The 19,331-nt window shown below is 37.9% G+C and overlaps 3 protein-coding genes across 3 annotated transcripts in view; 1 reads left to right on the forward strand and 2 right to left on the reverse strand.

Moving 5' to 3' along the window:
* LOC134674516 (glucose dehydrogenase [FAD, quinone]-like) overlaps window positions 1-10,216 on the reverse strand; it is a 25,406-nt gene extending 15,190 nt beyond the window's left edge. The window contains exon 1 of the mRNA XM_063532613.1: window positions 10,142-10,216. The gene's annotated coding sequence lies outside the window, so the exon portion shown is untranslated. The remainder of the gene's footprint in view (window positions 1-10,141) is intronic.
* Window positions 442-15,801, forward strand: LOC134674579 (L-asparaginase-like). The gene is made up of 9 exons (XM_063532695.1): window positions 442-866; window positions 4,159-4,278; window positions 4,653-4,765; window positions 5,924-6,049; window positions 10,365-10,489; window positions 11,634-11,866; window positions 12,579-12,739; window positions 13,112-13,225; window positions 15,585-15,801. The coding sequence occupies exons 1-9, from the start codon at window positions 794-796 to the stop codon at window positions 15,648-15,650; spliced, it is 1,131 nt and encodes a 376-aa protein (XP_063388765.1). The 5' UTR covers window positions 442-793; the 3' UTR covers window positions 15,651-15,801.
* Window positions 15,802-16,202: 401 nt separating this feature from the next.
* Window positions 16,203-19,331, reverse strand: part of LOC134674577 (flotillin-2) — a 352,073-nt gene continuing 348,944 nt past the window's right edge. The window contains exons 8-11 of the mRNA XM_063532694.1: window positions 18,991-19,174; window positions 18,513-18,656; window positions 18,023-18,065; window positions 16,203-17,770 (exon numbers count right to left, since the gene is read on the reverse strand). Of these exons, the coding sequence (XP_063388764.1) occupies window positions 17,721-17,770; window positions 18,023-18,065; window positions 18,513-18,656; window positions 18,991-19,174 (421 nt within the window). The 3' untranslated portion in view covers window positions 16,203-17,720. The remainder of the gene's footprint in view (window positions 17,771-18,022; window positions 18,066-18,512; window positions 18,657-18,990; window positions 19,175-19,331) is intronic.

Here is a 19,331-nt window from a genome sequence, read left to right on the forward strand (position 1 = left end):
ACTAATAGTGCTAATAGTACCTACAACTGAAACTTGTTTCTAGCGTCAAAATATTTCATTTTTGATTTAATTTCATTTCACGACACTATTTTAGTTATGACAAATGAAAGAAACAGACTGTTTAAATACTCAGTAAGAAACATATATGCACTTTGGGCCAGCAATAAGTAGCTAAACATATTGTTAGGTCTATAACGGTTCTTTAACTGGGGAATCCCTAAATGCAACTCGTTTCAATCCTAACATGCTCTTAACGTTTTACCATTTCCTTGCAGAAAATATAACTTACTGCTTTGCTATACGGCTATTTCTTCATTGAAACTAATTCAGTTATGACAAATGAAAACAGAGCAATACTGAATTTTATCCTCATTGAGTTGATTGAGGTTAATATAAACAAAACAGTTGCTCATTGATATCTTGTTAGTCGTCAGTCGTTCATTGATACTTCGAATACTTCGTTAGTCGTTGTTTATAGAGTGGCAGAACTAGTTGAGTGAATTTCAGAACGATAATAACACTCATATAAAACATTATCATCTGTTAATTTAACAGGAAGTTGCCTTTCATAGATATTAAAGGCACTGATTCTCTAAAAACTTATCGGCATTCGTACTATTACGGAATAATTACATCATGACGGTGATGTTATCTGAGCATTAAGACGACAATAAATTCCAGTCGGACGGGGAAGTTCAGACATCTCTTATTTAGCACATATTACTTCTGCTACATTTATCATTATCACTGAGCAGTGTTTTTAGTAATAATTCACTACCGCTAATTAATAAATATGACGCAAATTAAGAGAGTGCTTGTGATCTACACTGGTGGTACTTTTGGGATGCTGAAGAATGAAAAAGGAGGTAAAATATGGTATTTTATACTATGCTTAAAAAATTGTAGACTGCTTAGTTAGTCATATCTTTATTTGATAAAAATATTTTATCTTTGGCTTGGCAGTAAGAATCTTATTGTATATTTCTAGGAAAAATTTAATAAATCTAGGATAAGTAAATAAAATATGATTCGTAAAAATGCGTAAAAATCATATTTCGTTGACTGGTATAACCTGTTAGCAGTAGGGACCCCCCAGTTTCCGCCAATGATTTATTTTTAAATATTTAAATACCTAATTATAATTCGCGGCCTTAGAAAATACCTATTAACATATAAAATACCTATTGCTATTGCTAAAATTAACTTTGTTTTAATAACTAATATGGGCGTAGGTATTTAACTTAATTATTATGATTTCAATCGGTCGAATCTATTTGTCGCTTAGGTACATTTAGTCGAGTGTGCTCAGGCCATAAAAAGGTCAACTACGGCGTTCACTGAATAAGAGATTTCCTTTGTAGTGCTAGCGGTTGACTAAAATCAGCTGCAAATGGTGTTAAAGGTACGAAAATCGGCACGATTCATCTTTAGGCCATTTGGATCAATTTGACCCGTAGCACCAAAAAAAAAACAAACGGAAAGGAGTTATGACGTAATCTTTATATTGTATAGAAAAAAAAATGTTCAGAAACCTATTGTGTGTGGTATTAAATAAAAGGGCATTTTTCTAAAAATATATCACATTATTATATTTCCGTCACTTGCATTCAATTAAAATAAAAATAATTTTCAAAACATAGTTTGGGCTCCTCCAGATACGAAACCGTTGAATTATTTTTTGTAAAATATACCTCAAGTAATACCCAATATCCTCATATCTAACCCCAAGAAATTGATTTCGAAAATATTTAGTTTTAGTATTTTTTTTAATTTTCTTATTATTACAAATTTTGATCTATCAATCTATTTATTTATTTATTTATTTAATCTTTATTGCACAAAAGAAAAATCTTATAGTACAAAAGGCGGACTTAATGCCAAAAGGCATTCTCTACCAGTCAACCTTAAGGCTAAGCAGAGAGATTGTGAGCGGTGCTATAATTACAACAGCAAAAACGAACAATAAATTACGTATAACATATTAATTACCTATACAAATATACTGTACACATATACTATAATATATATATACACACACACATATATATATATATATATATATAAATATATAAATAAATAACGACGAAACATATTATGAAACTAATAATACACTAAGATTTTTTCATTCTGCTAGCAAAGAAAGCACGTACGGATTTTTTGAAAGCGAACTTATTAGGCGCATTTTTTATGTTAAAAGGAAGTCCGTTCCAAAGACGCGTCACCTGCACAGTGAACGAATTCGACATGAACCCGGTTCGGTGAGGAGGGATGGACAGAGACATATTGCCAGAAGAGCGAAGTTGGCGGACGCGAGAAACGCCGTAGTATTGAAAGAAGGATTTGAGGTATTCCGGAGAGAGTGGATCATTAAGCACAGAAAAAAGAGTGGAAAGCAAGCGAATGTTGCGACGTTGTCGGATGGGAAGCCAGCCAAGCTGAGAGCGAAAAGAAGAAACGTGATCATATTTGCGGAGGCAGAAAATGAAGCGAATGCAGTTATTAAGCAGGCGATCCAATTTATCAAGAAGCTCTTCGTTTAAGTCCGGATAACAGACATCACCATAGTCAATAATGGGTAGTAAAAGGGCGTTAACTAATGCAACTTTAGTTTTGACCGGTAAGAAGTGTTTCAGTCTGTTCAGATAATGAAGGGAGCCCATGACCTTACGACTGATTTCAGTAACCTGTGCTCTCCAACTCAAGGTGTTATCGAAAAGAACGCCCAAGTCTTTAACGCTCTGATTAAATGTCTATCAATGAAACGACCTCCTAGGCTAGTCGGTAGTGACCCCGCATATGAAGCAGGAGGTCCCAGGTTCGAATCCTGGCAAGGGCATTTATTTGTGTGTTCATCATTATCACCACACAAATAAATGCCCTTACCAGAGCTTGTATATATGTGTATATGGGCATTTATTTGTGTGATGATGATGATGATGAACACGGGTCTCTATTGTTTCCCAATTATTTTTAAGTCATAATATATTGTTTGTCCGAATTTTCGTAAGTCATAATTGATTTTTCTCAGAAACGCGTAACTTTTCAGGATTGCCATAAAACAAACCTAACCTAACCTACCTACAGAATAACCTTACGAAAATCCTGAAAACTTAACGGTTTCAGTTTTATGACTAACGATAATATGACAAACAATACATTATGACTTAAAACTTTATGGGAAACAAAGGGACCCCGATGAACACACAAATAAATGCCCTTACCAGGATTCGAACCTGGGAGTCCTGGGACCTCCTGCTTCATAGGCAGGGTCACTATCGACTAGGTTAGGAGGCCGTGTCATTGATAGATTGATAGATCATAATTAGGTTATGGTTAGTATTAAAAAAAATACTAACCATAACCTCTAGCCGCCCATACGTCAAACCTTGCCAAACAAAATGAAATTATATTTCGTCAACACAAAGTTCAAATTGCGGGCGGCTAGAGGCTAAATATTTTCGAAATTAATTTCTTGGGGTTAGATATGAGGATATTGGGTATTACTTGAAGTATATTTTATAAAAAATAATTCAACGGTTTCGTATCTGGAGGAGCCCAAACTTGGTATGTTTTGAAAATTCTTTTTATTTTAATTGAATGCAAGTGACGGAAATATAATAATGTGATATATTTTTAGAACCGGCTCAAAATGCCCTTAAATGCCCTATCATTTAATACCACACACGATAGGTTTCTGAAAAATTTTTTTCTTTTTCCATACAAAAAAAAGATGACGTCATAACTCCTTTCCGTTTGTTTTTTGTTTTTGGTGCTACGGGTCAAATTGATTCAAATGGTCTAAAGATTAATCGTGCCGATTTTCATACCTCTAACACCATTTGCAGCTGATTCCCGAATTTCACGGTGTACCGCTATTACTATTGGCAGAATTAATCTTTGTGTTCCTGCCAAAGGAAATCTCTTGTTCATGCAACGCCGTATTTTAGGCTCAGCACCTTTCGCTAATTGTGTACGTTTGCTCAATTGATTAGAAGATGGATCATCCACCTAACGTGGGAATGGGACGTGTAGCTTTTATGTAAATTTTCGCTCATTGTTGTCTTACAGTAAATTCTTTATTTTAGGCAAAAAATAGGTACCCATACATAATCATTAATATTATGAAAATACAATTACATTAAAATTAATTTATTTCAGTACTGGTGCCACAAAAGAACATAGAGAAGGTGATAAGGCGCCTGCCACAGTTACACGACGAAGAGTACTATAGAACGCACCTCGCTAACTCCGAGAAGAAGGAGTACCTCGCTCTGCCAGGTTTGTCTTTTATGAAAATAAAAGAATGATGAGACATAACCACACATTGTATATTTTATAGCATTTTTGGTGCCCCGAAGTGGTGTTAACGGAATTGGTATAAACACTTTCAACCCTAATGATAATGATTAGCGGTAATTACGTTAATATTAACCTTAATTTACCATTTCAGTCGGAATTATCTATATCAATTTCGTTAACACCACTCCGCTGCATCAAAAATTCTATAAAATTCACGATGTCTGGACATAACTGTCTTATCAAATTAATCCATTTTACTGCCCGGTTATGTCTCTACTAAGTTTGGTCATCTATGAAGTAAAGTGCGTAAGTATTTCGAGAAATATTAATTTCTTTATTAATTTTCTTTGCAGACGGAAAGGATACAGAATTGAAGATCTTATACAAAATTCACGAGTACGAAGAATTGAAGGACTCTTCAGACTTTACTCTCGACGACTGGATTAAGCAGGCGAGAGATATCAAGGTAAGTACTTTTTCATGTGTACCTGGATCTGAATGTTGGGCGACGACCTCTTTCGCATGGAATGTCGAGCTTCGGCCGGCCTTAAGAGTGAAAAGGGCGCCGTGATATCCCTGAAAGTCGGGCTTCGGGGCTTCGCCCGGACTTATACAACGAAGGGCGCCGCAGGTGCCGTCTACGGGTATCTAAGAGCGCGCAAAAGTAAGAGAACAAACTTAAACAATCTTAATATAATACGAGGGTTGCACTGAAAATGTCGGGAATAGAGAAAACTGTCGCATCTAGACAGTCAATCTTTATTTTAATGCATACTTAAACTCAAACTGACCACGCATATAAATTTTCTTTTGAAAGTAATCATTCTGTAATGCACACGGCTCATAATCCCAAAGTCCTTTTTGTATGGCGATTTTGGGGCCTTAGTGGTTTTGTATGAAATTCGTAGAGTAGCCAACGGAATTGAAGTTTTTTTTACATATATCTATATATAAAAGATTTTTTTACTGTTGTCATATGAATATTTAGGAATGTCGAAATCTGCCGATATGCAACTTTTTTGGCAGTCTTTTTAATTAACAGCACAAATGCGATCTTAAATTTTGACGTCGCTTTGGAATGACATGCTTCTTTAAGATCACCCATGGGATAAAATGAAAGTGACTTTCATATATAATTTTAACTGCAAACGAGCGTACGATGAACTCTAGTTCATAAAAAAATAACAGAAGCCCATTGTAACTTTTATTTGTTCGCTGAGGGCATATTGAAAACCGTTTAAAAATGTGATCCGAAAAATCACTTGGCCAAAAATTCAAATAATGTTCGACATACAATTTTCAAATTGTCAGTAAATTTTAAATATAAATGACAACCAAATGGAATATACCTTAAAAGTTTTATAAAGAGTTACATTTTTATAAATTATATGCCTCATTCTATTATGTTATTTCTAAGTGTCCCATTCCCGAATATTTCAGTGCGACCCTCGTATAATATATTTTTTTGTTTTTCTTATTACGATCGCGTTAGCTATTTTAAAGACCTGCTGAGATACTAGCCACTAGTGCTCTTGATCTGACTGAACTGCCGAAGCTTTCCCGAAACCCAATACGTTTACCTACTCTACATATAGGCATCGTATACTCTGTTTATTTTTCCCAGAAATACTACCACGACTATGACGGCTTCGTGGTTCTCCACGGCACGGACACGACGGCGTACGGCGCCTCCGTGCTGTCCTTCATGCTGGAAACGGTCGGCAAGACCGTCGTGCTGACAGGAGCACAGGTAACACGCGTGTCCAGATATACTACCACGACTATGACGGCTTCGTGGTCCTCCACGGCACGGACACGACGGCGTACGGCGCCTCCGTGCTGTCCTTCATGCTGGAGACGGTCGGCAAAACCGTCGTGCTGACAGGAGCAAAGGTAACACGCGCGTCCAGGAATACTACCACGACTATGACGGCTTCGTGGTCCTACACGGCACGGACACGGCGTATGGTGCCTCCGTGCTGTCCTTCATGCTGGAGAAGGTCGGCAAGACCGTCGCGCTGACAGGAGCACAGGTAACACGCGCGGCCAGGATACTACCACGACTATGACGGCTTCGTGGTCCTCCACGGCACGGACACGACGGCGTACGGCGCCTCCGTGCTGTCCTTCATGCTGGAAACGGTCGGCAAGACCGTCGTGCTGACAGGAGCACAGGTAACACGCGTGTCCAGATATACTACCACGACTATGACGGCTTCGTGGTCCTCCACGGCACGGACACGACGGCGTACGGCGCCTCCGTGCTGTCCTTCATGCTGGAGACGGTCGGCAAAACCGTCGTGCTGACAGGAGCACAGGTAACACGCGTGTCCAGATATACTACCACGACTATGACGGCTTCGTGGTCCTCCACGGCACGGACACGACGGCGTACGGCGCCTCCGTGCTGTCCTTCATGCTGGAGACGGTCGGCAAAACCGTCGTGCTGACAGGAGCACAGGTAACACGCGCGTTTATTGACTGAGTGAGCGAGAAATACGAGGGTAGCGTCTCCATTTCAGCTTGAGCAATAATGTTTTCGTATGTTCGGCTGTTCTCCAGGTCACATTTCTCAATTCGCGATACTCGTGAATTGTTGTGAGCAAGTTCGATATGTAAGTACCTAGTTAAATGGATTTTTTTTCGCTTAAGTTTTTGAAAAATATTTTAAATGACGGACTTGACGAAGCCATTGATACGCGAGGTAGTTCATATAGAGCCACTAGTAGGTATTTATAAATGCAAAAGTTTATAGGTATGCATTGAGCTTATATTTGATGTCATGTTAATCACGTGGGTCATCATAATTGGTTGCTTTTCCTCCATAACACCGGCAAATCCGTTACGAAAATAACAAGTAAAGTAGGTAAATAAAATACCTAACTAGTCTAACTACCCATCCTACTTAATTAGAATAATTGATTATGGAAATTTCGAATTAAATTTACATTTATTTATTTAAGAAACAAACAGTCGTTTAAAAATAAGATTACAAAAACATTTCTTAAATTAAGACTTGGATTTTCCTTATTATTTATAAATTGTAGTGTAAAATAAAGCTACAAAAACAAAAGGTACCTACTTACTAGGTTAGTATGAACACGTACTCACGAGAGTCGGAGAGAAATTAATGACTAGGTACTGATGATATAATTAAATTATAATTACCGGAAAATGACATAAGTACTTAGACCGTAATTATTTTTTTATAATTAAACTAGCTGTTGCCCGCGACTTCGTCCGCGGATTCTTATCTTCAACATTTTACATCTTTAGTACCGTAAAATGGGGTGAGTTGGGTGAAATTTGACTTTCAAACCTCGATAAAATTTTATTTTTACATGTGAAAACTGAATGGTGGTTCGGACGTTTGTATTTTATTTTGGGTAGTTCCATTTCATAACTTTGACGATAAAGAGGAAAACCCACCTCACCCCGTAGTGCCTCGTATTTGGGGTGAGAGGATTTTTCATACAAAGGTGATTTTGGAAGATTGTCCAATCGATTTTTTTTTTATTATGCGTATTACTATAGCCCCATTTTAAATTGGAATACATTATTTTTGTAGCAGGAGCCTTAAAATCCCTTCTCACCCCCCTCTCAAACCTTCTCTCCCCATTCATAACCCAACTCTCCCCGCGAAACCTACTCACCCCGTTTTACGGTACCTATAATTTTCATATCCAAGCAATGTTGAAATTAAGTACTTTTCTTTTTTAGCAAGTTGTATGAAGTTTTAAGTCAAGTGGTTTTTGATGTTGGTTGCTGAAATTACTTTTCTTGTATTCTCATAATAGGTACCTACTCGTATGCCCTTATACAAAGATTCAAGTTCCGCACTCACAAAATATCTGATCTCCATACAAACTTTCAACTCCTTTCTCACCACCTTGGGGGATGATTTTCAAAAATGCTTGAATTAGTTTTCATGTTTTTTTAATTTAAGTAATACCCTTTTTTTGCAAAAAGTTCAAGTTCCTAGCTAAAAATTAAATTTACACCCCAAGACGAACTTTCAACCCCTATTTCACCCCCTTAGGGATTGAATTTCCAAAAACGTTGCAATTACTTTCTTTTTGTAATTGGCTATTATGTCTTTCTAAGAAGTTTCAAAGCATTTGTAATGGATTCAAACTTTGAACCCCATTTTAACCCTGTTAGGGGATGAATTTTACAAATCGCTGAAATCACTTTTATTGTCTTCTAATAATATCCCCAAATACAAAGATTCAAATCCCGCGCTCGAAAAAATGTATGATATCCCTACAAACTTTCAACCCCTTTTTCACCAGCTTAGGGGATGAATTTTCAAAAACGCTGAAATTAGTTTTCTTGTATTTTAATTTAAAACGTTTTTACAAAGTTTCAAGTTCCTTGCTTAAAATAAAATTTGCTCCCGCAGACGAACTTTCATCCCCTTTTTAACCCCTTTAAGGGTTGAAATTCCAAAAACGATGCATTTTTTATTTGTAATTGGCTATTATGCCTTTCTAAGAAATTTCAAAACCATTTGTAATGGATTCAAACTTTCAACCCCTTTTTAACCCTGTTAGGGGATGAAATTTACAAAACGCTGAAATTACTTTTCCTGTCTTCTAATAATATCCCTAAATACAAAGATTCAAGTCCCACACTCGAAAAAATGTTTGATGTCCATACAAACTTTTAACCCCTTTTTCACCACCTTAGGGGATGAATTTTCAAAAACGCTGAAATTAGTTTTCTTGTATTTTAATAATATATCATTTAACTAAGTTTCAAATTCCTAACTCAAAAAAAACTTTAACCCCATACAAACTTTCATCCCCTTTTTAACCCTGTTAGGGGATGAATTTTACAAAACGCTGAAATTACTTTTATTGTCTTCTAATAATATCCCCAAATACAAAGATTCAAGTCCCGCGCTCGAAAAAAAATTTGAAATCCATACAAACTTTCAACCCCTTTTTCACCACCTTGAGGGATGAATTTTCTAAAACGCTGAAATTAGTTTTCTTGTATTTGAATTTGATACTTTTTTACAAAGTTTCAAGTTCCTAGCTTAAAATAAAATTTGCACCCGAAGACGAACTTTCATCCCCTTTTTAACCCCCTTAGGGGATGAATTTCTAAAAACGTTGCAATCACTTTTTTTTGTAACCAGCTATTATGCCTTTTTAAGAAATTTCAAAGCATTTGTAATGGATTAAAATTTTCAACCCCCTTTTAACCCTGTTAGGGGATGAATTTTACAAAACGCTGAAATTACTTTTCCTGTCTTCTAATAATATCCCTAAATACAAAGATTCAAGTCCACCACTTGTTTTTTTTTTATATCCATACAAACTTTCAACCCCTTTTTCACCACCTTAGGGGATGAATTTTCAAAAACGCTGAAATTAGTTTTCTTGTATTTTAATAATATATCTTTTTACGAAGTTTCAAATTCCTAGCTTAAAAGAAAACTTTAACCCCATACATACTTTCATCCCCTTTTTAACCCCCTTAGGGGTTGAATTTCTCAAAATCGCTTCTTATCTCTTGTACGCTTTATAAATGCAACCTGGTGTGCAAATTTCAACTTTCTGGCTTTTGTAGTTTCGGCTCTGCGTTGATGAATCAGTCAGTCAGTCAGTCAGTCAGTCAGTCAGGACACTTGCATTTATATATATAGATAGATAAAGCACGTTTCGGTGAATTAATGTTTTAATTATAATCCGTCTAAAAGTATGTACTTACCTATATTGCACTTTATTATAAACATAAAAAATTAATCATACCTACTTGTGACATGGCAATTGATAAGTCTACATAGCAATTGATAAGTCTACAAAAACTAAGTTTACTTAAAATAAATACGAACCGTTCTACAATCCACTCGCTCAGACAACTAAAATAACCAAACACACTCTTATTTACTTCCTCGATTCACACAGTACTGGCCAAAACTCGCTTCTTGCATGTAAAATTTATTTGAGGAGTCGCTCAAGTCTAAGCACATTATAATTATTCAAACTTCACGAACATTTGCAGTGAAAACTGTATTTTAAAATGTTATATTTAAGGTATGTTTTTGTCTGTCGCAGGTGCCCATCTTCCAGCCGCGTAGCGATGGTAATAACAACTTTTTATGCGCGCTGCTGATCGCCGCTACTCAGCTCATTCCAGAGGTCACCGTGTTCTTTGGAGCCAAATTGTTCAGAGGAACTAGGTACCCATGAGAAACATAAATAATTATTAAATTGTACAACGGGACTTAATCGCGTATTTAAGTTTTAAGATTTACCTCCGAAGTTACGAGGACGGCGTTGTCTCCGTGGTCTCGGAACTCTTCTCTTCTCTGTAAATATTAAAACTTAAATACGCGATTAAAGTCCTGTTGTACAATTGAATAATGTGTAAAAATTGTGAAAGTTCAAATAAGTGTTTCATAAATAATTAATAATTGGGAAATTAAATGAAAAAGGTTATTGTATACATTACCAGCGAGATTTGCTGACGAATGAGAATTGAATCGATGTACATGTTGCAGGCCATTTTTTTGGTCAGTCGAAACTGGCGAGCTATGCAATTAGATACTCAGACAACCGGCTTTTGGACTGTAAGTTTATTGACCTCTTGTGAGATTAGCAGTTGCACCTACGCTGTAGAGTATTTTTATATTTTATAAATTAAATGCATACTAGTTTACTTACCTCTAGGCGCCAGTGACCCAACATTTCACTGTACCAGTAAGGTTTGCTTAGGCCTTAACAGCCTTAGGTATTGCAAGTGGGCAATTTACAAATTTTCAGTTGCCAGGGTGAACGATGGTACAATCAATGCCATGACATAAGTATTTACTTTTCTATACAGCTAATATGGCAACGTGGCTATCTCAATTGGAGCACTTACCTACCTACAAAAGTAGAGCTAGTCAAAATTCACATAATAATGTGAATTTCAACATGGGGGAAAAAGTTCACCTGTTTCTAGGTTATTAGGGACCCATAGGGTAAATCGGAACCCTACTATACTCTGTCCGTTTGTCCTGTATCTCATGAACCGTGATAGCTAGACAGTTGAAATTTTCACAGATGATGTATTTCTGTCGCCGCTATAACAACAAAATTCTAAAAAGTACGGAACCCTCGCTGGGCGAGTCCGACTCGCACTTGTCCGGTTTTTTAATTTGCCAAGAAAAGGATTAAGGATTTGACTCACTCATCAGACCTGTTAGCATGAATTGCGTTCTCGCGCGCGACTCTATACCTAGCGCGACTTCAAGTATGCAACTTGTGCTAGACCATCTGATAATAGCTCGACTACACTTTAATCTTAGCTAACGAAGTTTTGAAATCTGTGAAATTCCACAGAGTAAAGAAAGTGTCCAACACCCGCATCTACGCGTTCGACTCCCCTAACTACCCCCCGATCCTAGAGGCCAGGACGACCCTGGATGTGGACCCGAAGATGCTGATCCACCCGCCCGGATCCGTACCGGACGAGTGCCGGATACACGACCGGCTCAGCCGGAAGGTCTATACGCTCAAAGTCAACCCGACCATCACGGCTGAGGTCATCAGATCTGTGTTCCAAGGAATGGAAGGTACTTGTTTATTGTTTCTGGGAGAATAGAAAATGGAGTCTATCCTATCGCAAGCTCTGATTTTCGAAATAGTTTATCTCTATTTCTGTCACTCCAATAAGTGTTATGGATTTCACATTCTCAAGTCAAGTGATTCGTTATGGATAATATGGTACCGATATGATATTTGTCTGTATATTTATTTCCTTTTTAAATCAGCAAAATGTGACAAACAATTAGGTACTTCGGCCAAAAGCGTAGTCGCGCGATATGAATATTTAACGTATTTAGATTAGATTGAAATCATAATAATTTATTTATACATAACCACTTCTACCATCACCTTAGAGGATGTAACCAACGGAGACGCCATGTCTATAATTTTCGGTACAAAATAGTCTGCCGTTTTTTGCGGGGGAGGGGCACATCAAATGTATACGTTACGTAAAGATAGCCATGTCAGATAAACGTCAGTCCATACATGTGGTTGACATATCGTTGACCATTGGCCGCCTATTTTCGACAGAGGGGAACGCCTGTTAATGACCACTCCGTCGGTTATATTCTCTAAGACCATCACCGACTTGGTGGCCCGACCATGACCCGTCTAAGCGCGGCGCGCGATAAATATGCATTAAAGATATGCCAATACTAAACTTGTCATTCGTTCACCGGGATTAGTAAAAATAAATGAAGATCTCTGAGTAATAAACTTACATGTATTATTTTCCAGGCGTAGTGCTAGAAACATACGGTAACGGCAACATCCCGATCAAGCGCAAGGAGATCTACCAGGAGATCGAGCGAGCGGTCAAGAATAATGTACTAGTCGTCAACGTAACGCAGTGCATCAATGGAACTGTGCAGGGGAAGGCCATTTATGAGACTGGATTGGTGAGTTATTGCAACATTCGATGAAATTATTGTTGGTTATCTTTTAAGGTTTTTCTAAACCCTTTAACAAGGCTTCGTGTATGTAAAGCAAAGAGTAGTATTAGTACCTATGTGTTAAGTCTAAAAACAATTCGCTTGAATTTGACAGCGAATGTAGATGGCGCTGAACTGCTCGGCACATTATGCGGTAATTCCGGTTACCACAGTTACCACAAAAAATATAAAACGCTATCTAAATAGCTCGGATTTGGGACGATTCATTCTGACTTTACACTTCTTCTCCAATCAATAACTCCTATGAAAAGCACTGTTTATTTCTGTTCGCTATCGCACAAATGTATGTAACACCATAACGTATTCTGTATCTTGCAGTTGCTGGTAGAATGCGGTGTGGTGCCTGCATTCGACATGACGGCCGAGGCGGCGTGGGCCAAACTATGCTACGTACTCTCCAAGACTGAACTCAGCTATCAGCAGAAAGTAGAGGTGAGTTCGGTCACAGAATAAATAATAGTACTAGGTATACAAGACTCACTCTCTAACAAAACGCGTCTGTTACGATCAGCACAGATATGGCCGCTAGGTGGCGACAGCGCCACGCGCGGCTTATGGCAAACCCCAAAATTGGGGTCGAACGGATGTACTTTTAGCTACCTGTAGCAAAGCGACGAAATCGCGGAGTGAGACACTCCTGGCTCGGTTTTAAGTTTGTTAATTTGTGTGTACTATGTTTGTTTCGGTTAGTTCCCGATTCGCCGGATTCTTGTTTCATCGGATTCCTGTTTCGTCGGATTCTCTTATATTTCTCGGATTGTGAATTGTGACGTCCTAAAGAAAATCCGACAAAACAAGAATCCGACGAATCGGGAACTAACCTTTTTTTCATACCCACTCACATGATTGATATTTTACCGTGACCTCTATTATTATGTGACAATAAGGGTGACAGCTTGCAACTACAGTTGCATGAATGCATGAATCATGTGAGTGGCTCCATAGCTACACAAAAAAAGGAAAACTACAGGCAAAAATCTGAAAGTTATAATTTAGTACTTTATATTTCTAAGTATTCCTCTCTAAATTCAGTCTAGGTATATATATATATATTTTGTATTCTAGGTATATTTTTTAGGGTTCCGTACCCAAAGGGTAAAACGGGACCCTATTACTAAGACTTCGCTGTCCGTCCGTCCGTCCGTCCGTCCGTCCGTCCGTCCGTCTGTCACCAGGCTGTATCTCACGAACCGTGATAGCTAGACAGTTGAAATTTTCACAGATGATGTATTTCTGTTGCCGCTATAACAACAAATACTAAAAACAGAATAAAATAAAGATTTAAATGGGGCTCCCATACAACAAACGTGATTTTTGACCAAAGTTAAGCAACGTCGGGAGGGGTCAGTACTTGGATGGGTGACCGTTTTCTTTTTGCTTTTTTTTGTTTTTTTTTTTTACATTATGGTACGGAACCCTTCGTGCGCGAGTCCGACTCGCACTTGCCCGGTTTTTCCACTTTTAAATTTATTCTAAGCTTAAAGCTACGATCTAAAGTGGCCAAATATTCATCTTCCCCGCGTTATCCCAGCATTTTCCCATGGCTCAAGGAAGCCTGGGGTCCGCTGCCAACTAATCCCAAGAATTGCGTAGGCATTCGTTTTTACGAACGCGACTGCCATCTACCCTTGCAACCCAGAGGGTAAACTAGGCCTTACTGGGATTAGTCCGATTTCTTCACGATGTTTTCCTTTACCGAAAAGCGACTGATATAGTAAATATCAAATGATATTTCGTACCTACAATAAGTTCCGAAAAACTTATTGGTACGAGCCAGGGTTTGAACCCGCGACCTCGGGAATACAAGTCGCACGCTCTTACCGCTAGGTCACCAGCGCAGACTTAAGAGTATTGGTATAAAAGCTCTATCTATGTAACTACATACTCGTATGTAGGTAACATCGTAACCCCAGTGACACCCTTCAGGTGCACTTTAATAAAACGGCATGACATCATCCAGGCGACCTAATGGCTGCTAGGTGTTGTATCTATACAGGGTAAGGAGTCTAACTGTCTGGGTCAGAGCGGCTACCGCGAAAACCGAAATTCGCAAATTACGGGGATCTTTCTCTTTTACTCCAATGAAGGCGTAAGTGACAGAGAAAACTTCGATTTTCGCGGTTATAAATAGCCCAGTACTCGTACCGGTAGGGTACTTAAACTAGTTATTTAGGATTGCGATATCCGGACACAACTGTGTATCTGTATTGCTTACTAGAAAATGTCAACTTTGATTCTGTGTTTGTAAAGTCGTAAAAAATATTTTTTAATTTTTATTTGCAGGGTGTTTGGTACATCGTGTGCCAAATTAAAATGGCACATAACTAGATTGAGTTATTTGCTATCTTCCCAAGCCTAGAAATTTTTAATATTGCGCTATATTTAGGGTTCCGTACCCAAAGGGTAAAACGGGACCCTATTACTAAGGCTTCGCTGTCCGTCCGTCCGTCCATCCGTCCGCCCGTCCGTCCGTCCGTCCGCCCGTCTGTCACCAGGCTGTATCTCACGAACCGTGATAGCTAGACAGTTGAAATTTTCACAGATGATGTATTTCTGTTGCCGCTATAATAACAAATACTAAAAACAGAATAAAATAAAGATTTAAATGGGGCTCCCATACAACAAACGTGATTTTTGACCAAAGTTAAGCAACGTCGGGAGTGGTCAGTACTTGGATGGGTGACCGTTTTTTTTTTTGCTTTTTTTTTTGTTTTTTTTTAAATTATTATGGTACGGAACCCTTCGTGCGCGAGTCCGACTCGCACTTGCCCGGTTTTTTTCTTGTTTTCAGTTGATGAAGACGAACATTCGTGGCGAGCTGTATAATCCGAACCACGTTGCTGTCAACGGAAAATGATTAAGATTTTTATCCTAAAGAGATTCTATATGAAGTTATGATATTATATTATGAATAATGTTTAATAACTATAAGGACACATTTACATATAATGTATGCCTGTGAGTGCTCGAATAAGAAAGTAGCGATTAAAAATTAACTACTTACTTAATTTTTGTTTCATTTTGCGTCAGTTAAGATAAGATAAGATAATCATTTATTGCAGTTAATGCACCTTCACAAATTATTCATCAAATCCAGGGCCGTCTTAAGCTATGCTGGGGCCTTTGGGCATATCAGAATTTGGGGCCATTTTGGAAAGTAAAGAAAGTGAATTAAACTAACATTTTTCTACTATGATCTTCTATTTATTATGGGTAATCAAATATACTGATACTGACTGTCCTTCGGGGCCCCCTGAGGATGGGGGCCCTGGGCGCGGGCCCCGCGTGCCCTTATCGTAAAGATGGTACTGATCAAATCAGTACGGATCTTCAGATAATATATCACGATATTATATCTAGTAGGTAGAAGGAAGGGAGTTGATATTTAAAATAAATAAAACATCAGTAGTTAATTAAAAAAATATTTTCATTGTACGCCATTTTGAAATTGAAGTTACATTAATATCAGAATAAGAAGTATTATTGCCATGCAAATAATAGGTAAAACTAACCCCGACTAAAATGACAAATTATTACTTAATTATAAAACAAGAAACATTAAAATAATAATTTAATAAGTAGTATGTACTTAATATATTAAGTTTGCGCTATATCCTTTACTCCTATACAGAACACGTTAAAAATGTCAGACACCACAAATACACTTAGTTAAATTATTGTAAATCAAACTCACACCTATTTCTTTGGTACAATAACCATTAAATTTTGATCACAAATTTCGACTCCTACACATTTCTCAAAAATATTACCTAACTTTTATGCTACTATTTTTCGAATAAATTAAATATTGGTTTTAATTTTTTTTTAATGCATTCTATTCTGATCCCAATTTTTTACTATCCTATTCTATGTAGTTGAAGTTTAATTTTTTACTCTAAATTAATAAATGGGTTGACTACAAGGAATTCTCCGAGCGTGTGGGAGGCCTTTGTGCATATTTCTTATATTTGGGATTAAATAAGATCAATAAATCTATCGATTTCAATAAATATTTCACATGTCTGTAGTTTCTGGCTATTGGATAGTTGTAGATAAATAGTCTGTCTGTGAAAACATTTTGTTGTTACTGAGATTGTTCGCTATGTCAAACCACCGCCTATACTGTTCCCAAACGACCATGTCTATTGACTGTCGCCACATACCTAATTAATACACGCTAACAATAAACATTCCTAATAGCTTCCGATTTTACATAAATAAATAAAACACACAAAACTATTCGCACACACTGGGCAGTGTTTGACACAAATTTTAAGACTGGTTTTTGACGCCGATGGTTTTTGAGCACAAAGTTCCAAGAACCGTACCTCCACACATCCAATCAAAACGTTGGAATATCATGATCAATGTGAAGTATACGTAGCGTTGAGTATTCCATGGATAACTTTTTAAATCGTACGAAACGTGCCATGTCGAGGCTTTTATAGATATTCACTAGTCTAAACCCGTCTTAAAATTGTTAAACTACATATATTCTACACAGTACAAAATCTAAAGGTCTTTTAGGGCTAGTTGGTGTAATCATATGCATTTAAAAATTATAGTTTTCTTATGATTAATATCCGTATTATGTAATTACTGATATACGGTGGGGTACATTTTCATTAAAGATAAAAATTACCTACCATACACGTATTAATATTGCTTGGAACTATGAACAAATGCACTCGTCTCGATATTATAGTCTCCACAACGAGCTAGGCTAGAGATTGTACGATGTAAATATCACAATACTATTATAACACCTACACACAACTGCTTGATGACTACACTGTTTACAAAGGTACACATACATAACTCTATTTTCGAAAAATATTTCACGTCAATATATTAAAAGAGCTCGCAAAGAGGTCGGTATACAGCCAGATCTTCTAGGTAACTGCATTCAGGTCGGGGCTCTGAGCGCTTAGCAAGCTGCAACCTTCTTGGTCGAGTTGGCAACCACAGGGGGTTCTTCTGGAACAAAACAAACAACTTTGGAAGCAGTCTTTTCAAAGTAAATCAACAGGGTTTTTGTTTTGCAAGTGGCTATCCAATGTTCTTTATTACATGTACCATTTTTGGATATTCTTCAATGAAATAAGATATAAGATGTTCTTTAAAATGGGATTTTTTAAATTATATTGTATTAAACGGATCTCTATTAATTTTTGTATGGTCGTAAACCTAATCATGATAATATATTCGTAGAATTTTATAAGATCTTACCGGGAGCGCTTCCACCGGTAGCCGGCTGCAGACGTTTCAGCACCTGAAATTATTTGAAAACATTTTTGAGTAACCTCTCGAATCTGAAGTGAAGTGAAAACGTTAAAAAGACACGATCTTGAATTTCTTCATGGGATTGAAAAATGGTGGCAGTTCAAGATGGCGTCAGCTTTAATATTTTGTCTGATCACTGAATTGCACCTAATACGCTGAAGATGCCTCTCGGACTGTCGTACATCGAAATAAAAATAACGACTTTTTATTCCGAATATTCCGATTTTCAACCATTATACTCGTGAAAGAAGAGTGGCGTTTGATATCCCTTTTCCGAAGTCGCCCACATTTTTGCGTTTCCTCCCATATTTTTGACTCGTGGTGGAAAGCATTCTATACGGCGGGAATTTTTTTTATTGAATTCATTAAAAGCAAATGTTGGATGTTGCTAATGTTGCTATGTAATATGCAACAGTTGTTAAGGGTGTGTACGTACCGCGGTGAGATCGAGGCCGGTGAGAGTCTTGATGGCGGGCGGCAGGCCGCCGACCAGGCGCGCCACCTCGCCCGTGGCGCCGTTGTCGCCGACCAGCACGATCTCGTCCGTCTTGGCCAGCGGCGCCGACACCTCTGCCGCGATCTGAAAAGTTCAAACAGATTACATGACTACTTGTAAAGGCAAATATATTTCGAAGTATTTAAAACCCAAGTGAATTAACATCGGTCAAGAGTCTGATAGGGTGGGCAATCCATTATTAATAAACGACAACAGTAGTAACGAGATGGATGCTGCACTGGTTAGCTCTAGAGCTCGTGAGAGAGCTCTTGTGACACCAGAAATTAATGATAAGTAGCCAAATTTATAATAAATTGGGGCCTTCTTGAGTGTACCACAAGGTACTCGTCTAAGACCTTCATTGTTTATAGCTACGTAGATGACTAACTTTTCGACTAGGTGAACATCGTGTTCTTACCTTAGGCAGGGCCTCGAGCACCAGTGCCATGAGCGCGGCTTCTCCGTACTGCTTGTACACCTTGGCCTTGGCTAACATGCGCTCGGCGTCGGCCTTGCCGACGTCTCCGATGGCCAGGGCCTCGGCCAGACCGAGGACTTTAATACGCTCGGCGTCGGCCTTTGCACCTTCCACAGTTTGGGTGCTGGAAACAAGATAAGCAAGATGTAAGGAAAAAGTCAGTTTGTGTAGCAAGGGAAATTGACGAAATTTAAATTAGAAAAGACGATTTTTGCTACTTTTGTGGTATTTCTTTGGTACTTTTTGCGGTTAGTTACAGACATGGTTGATTGTTAGAATAA

Source organism: Cydia fagiglandana, chromosome 20 (genome assembly GCF_963556715.1).
Source record: "Cydia fagiglandana chromosome 20, ilCydFagi1.1, whole genome shotgun sequence".
In the NCBI taxonomy this organism is placed as follows: Eukaryota; Metazoa; Arthropoda; class Insecta; order Lepidoptera; family Tortricidae; genus Cydia; species Cydia fagiglandana.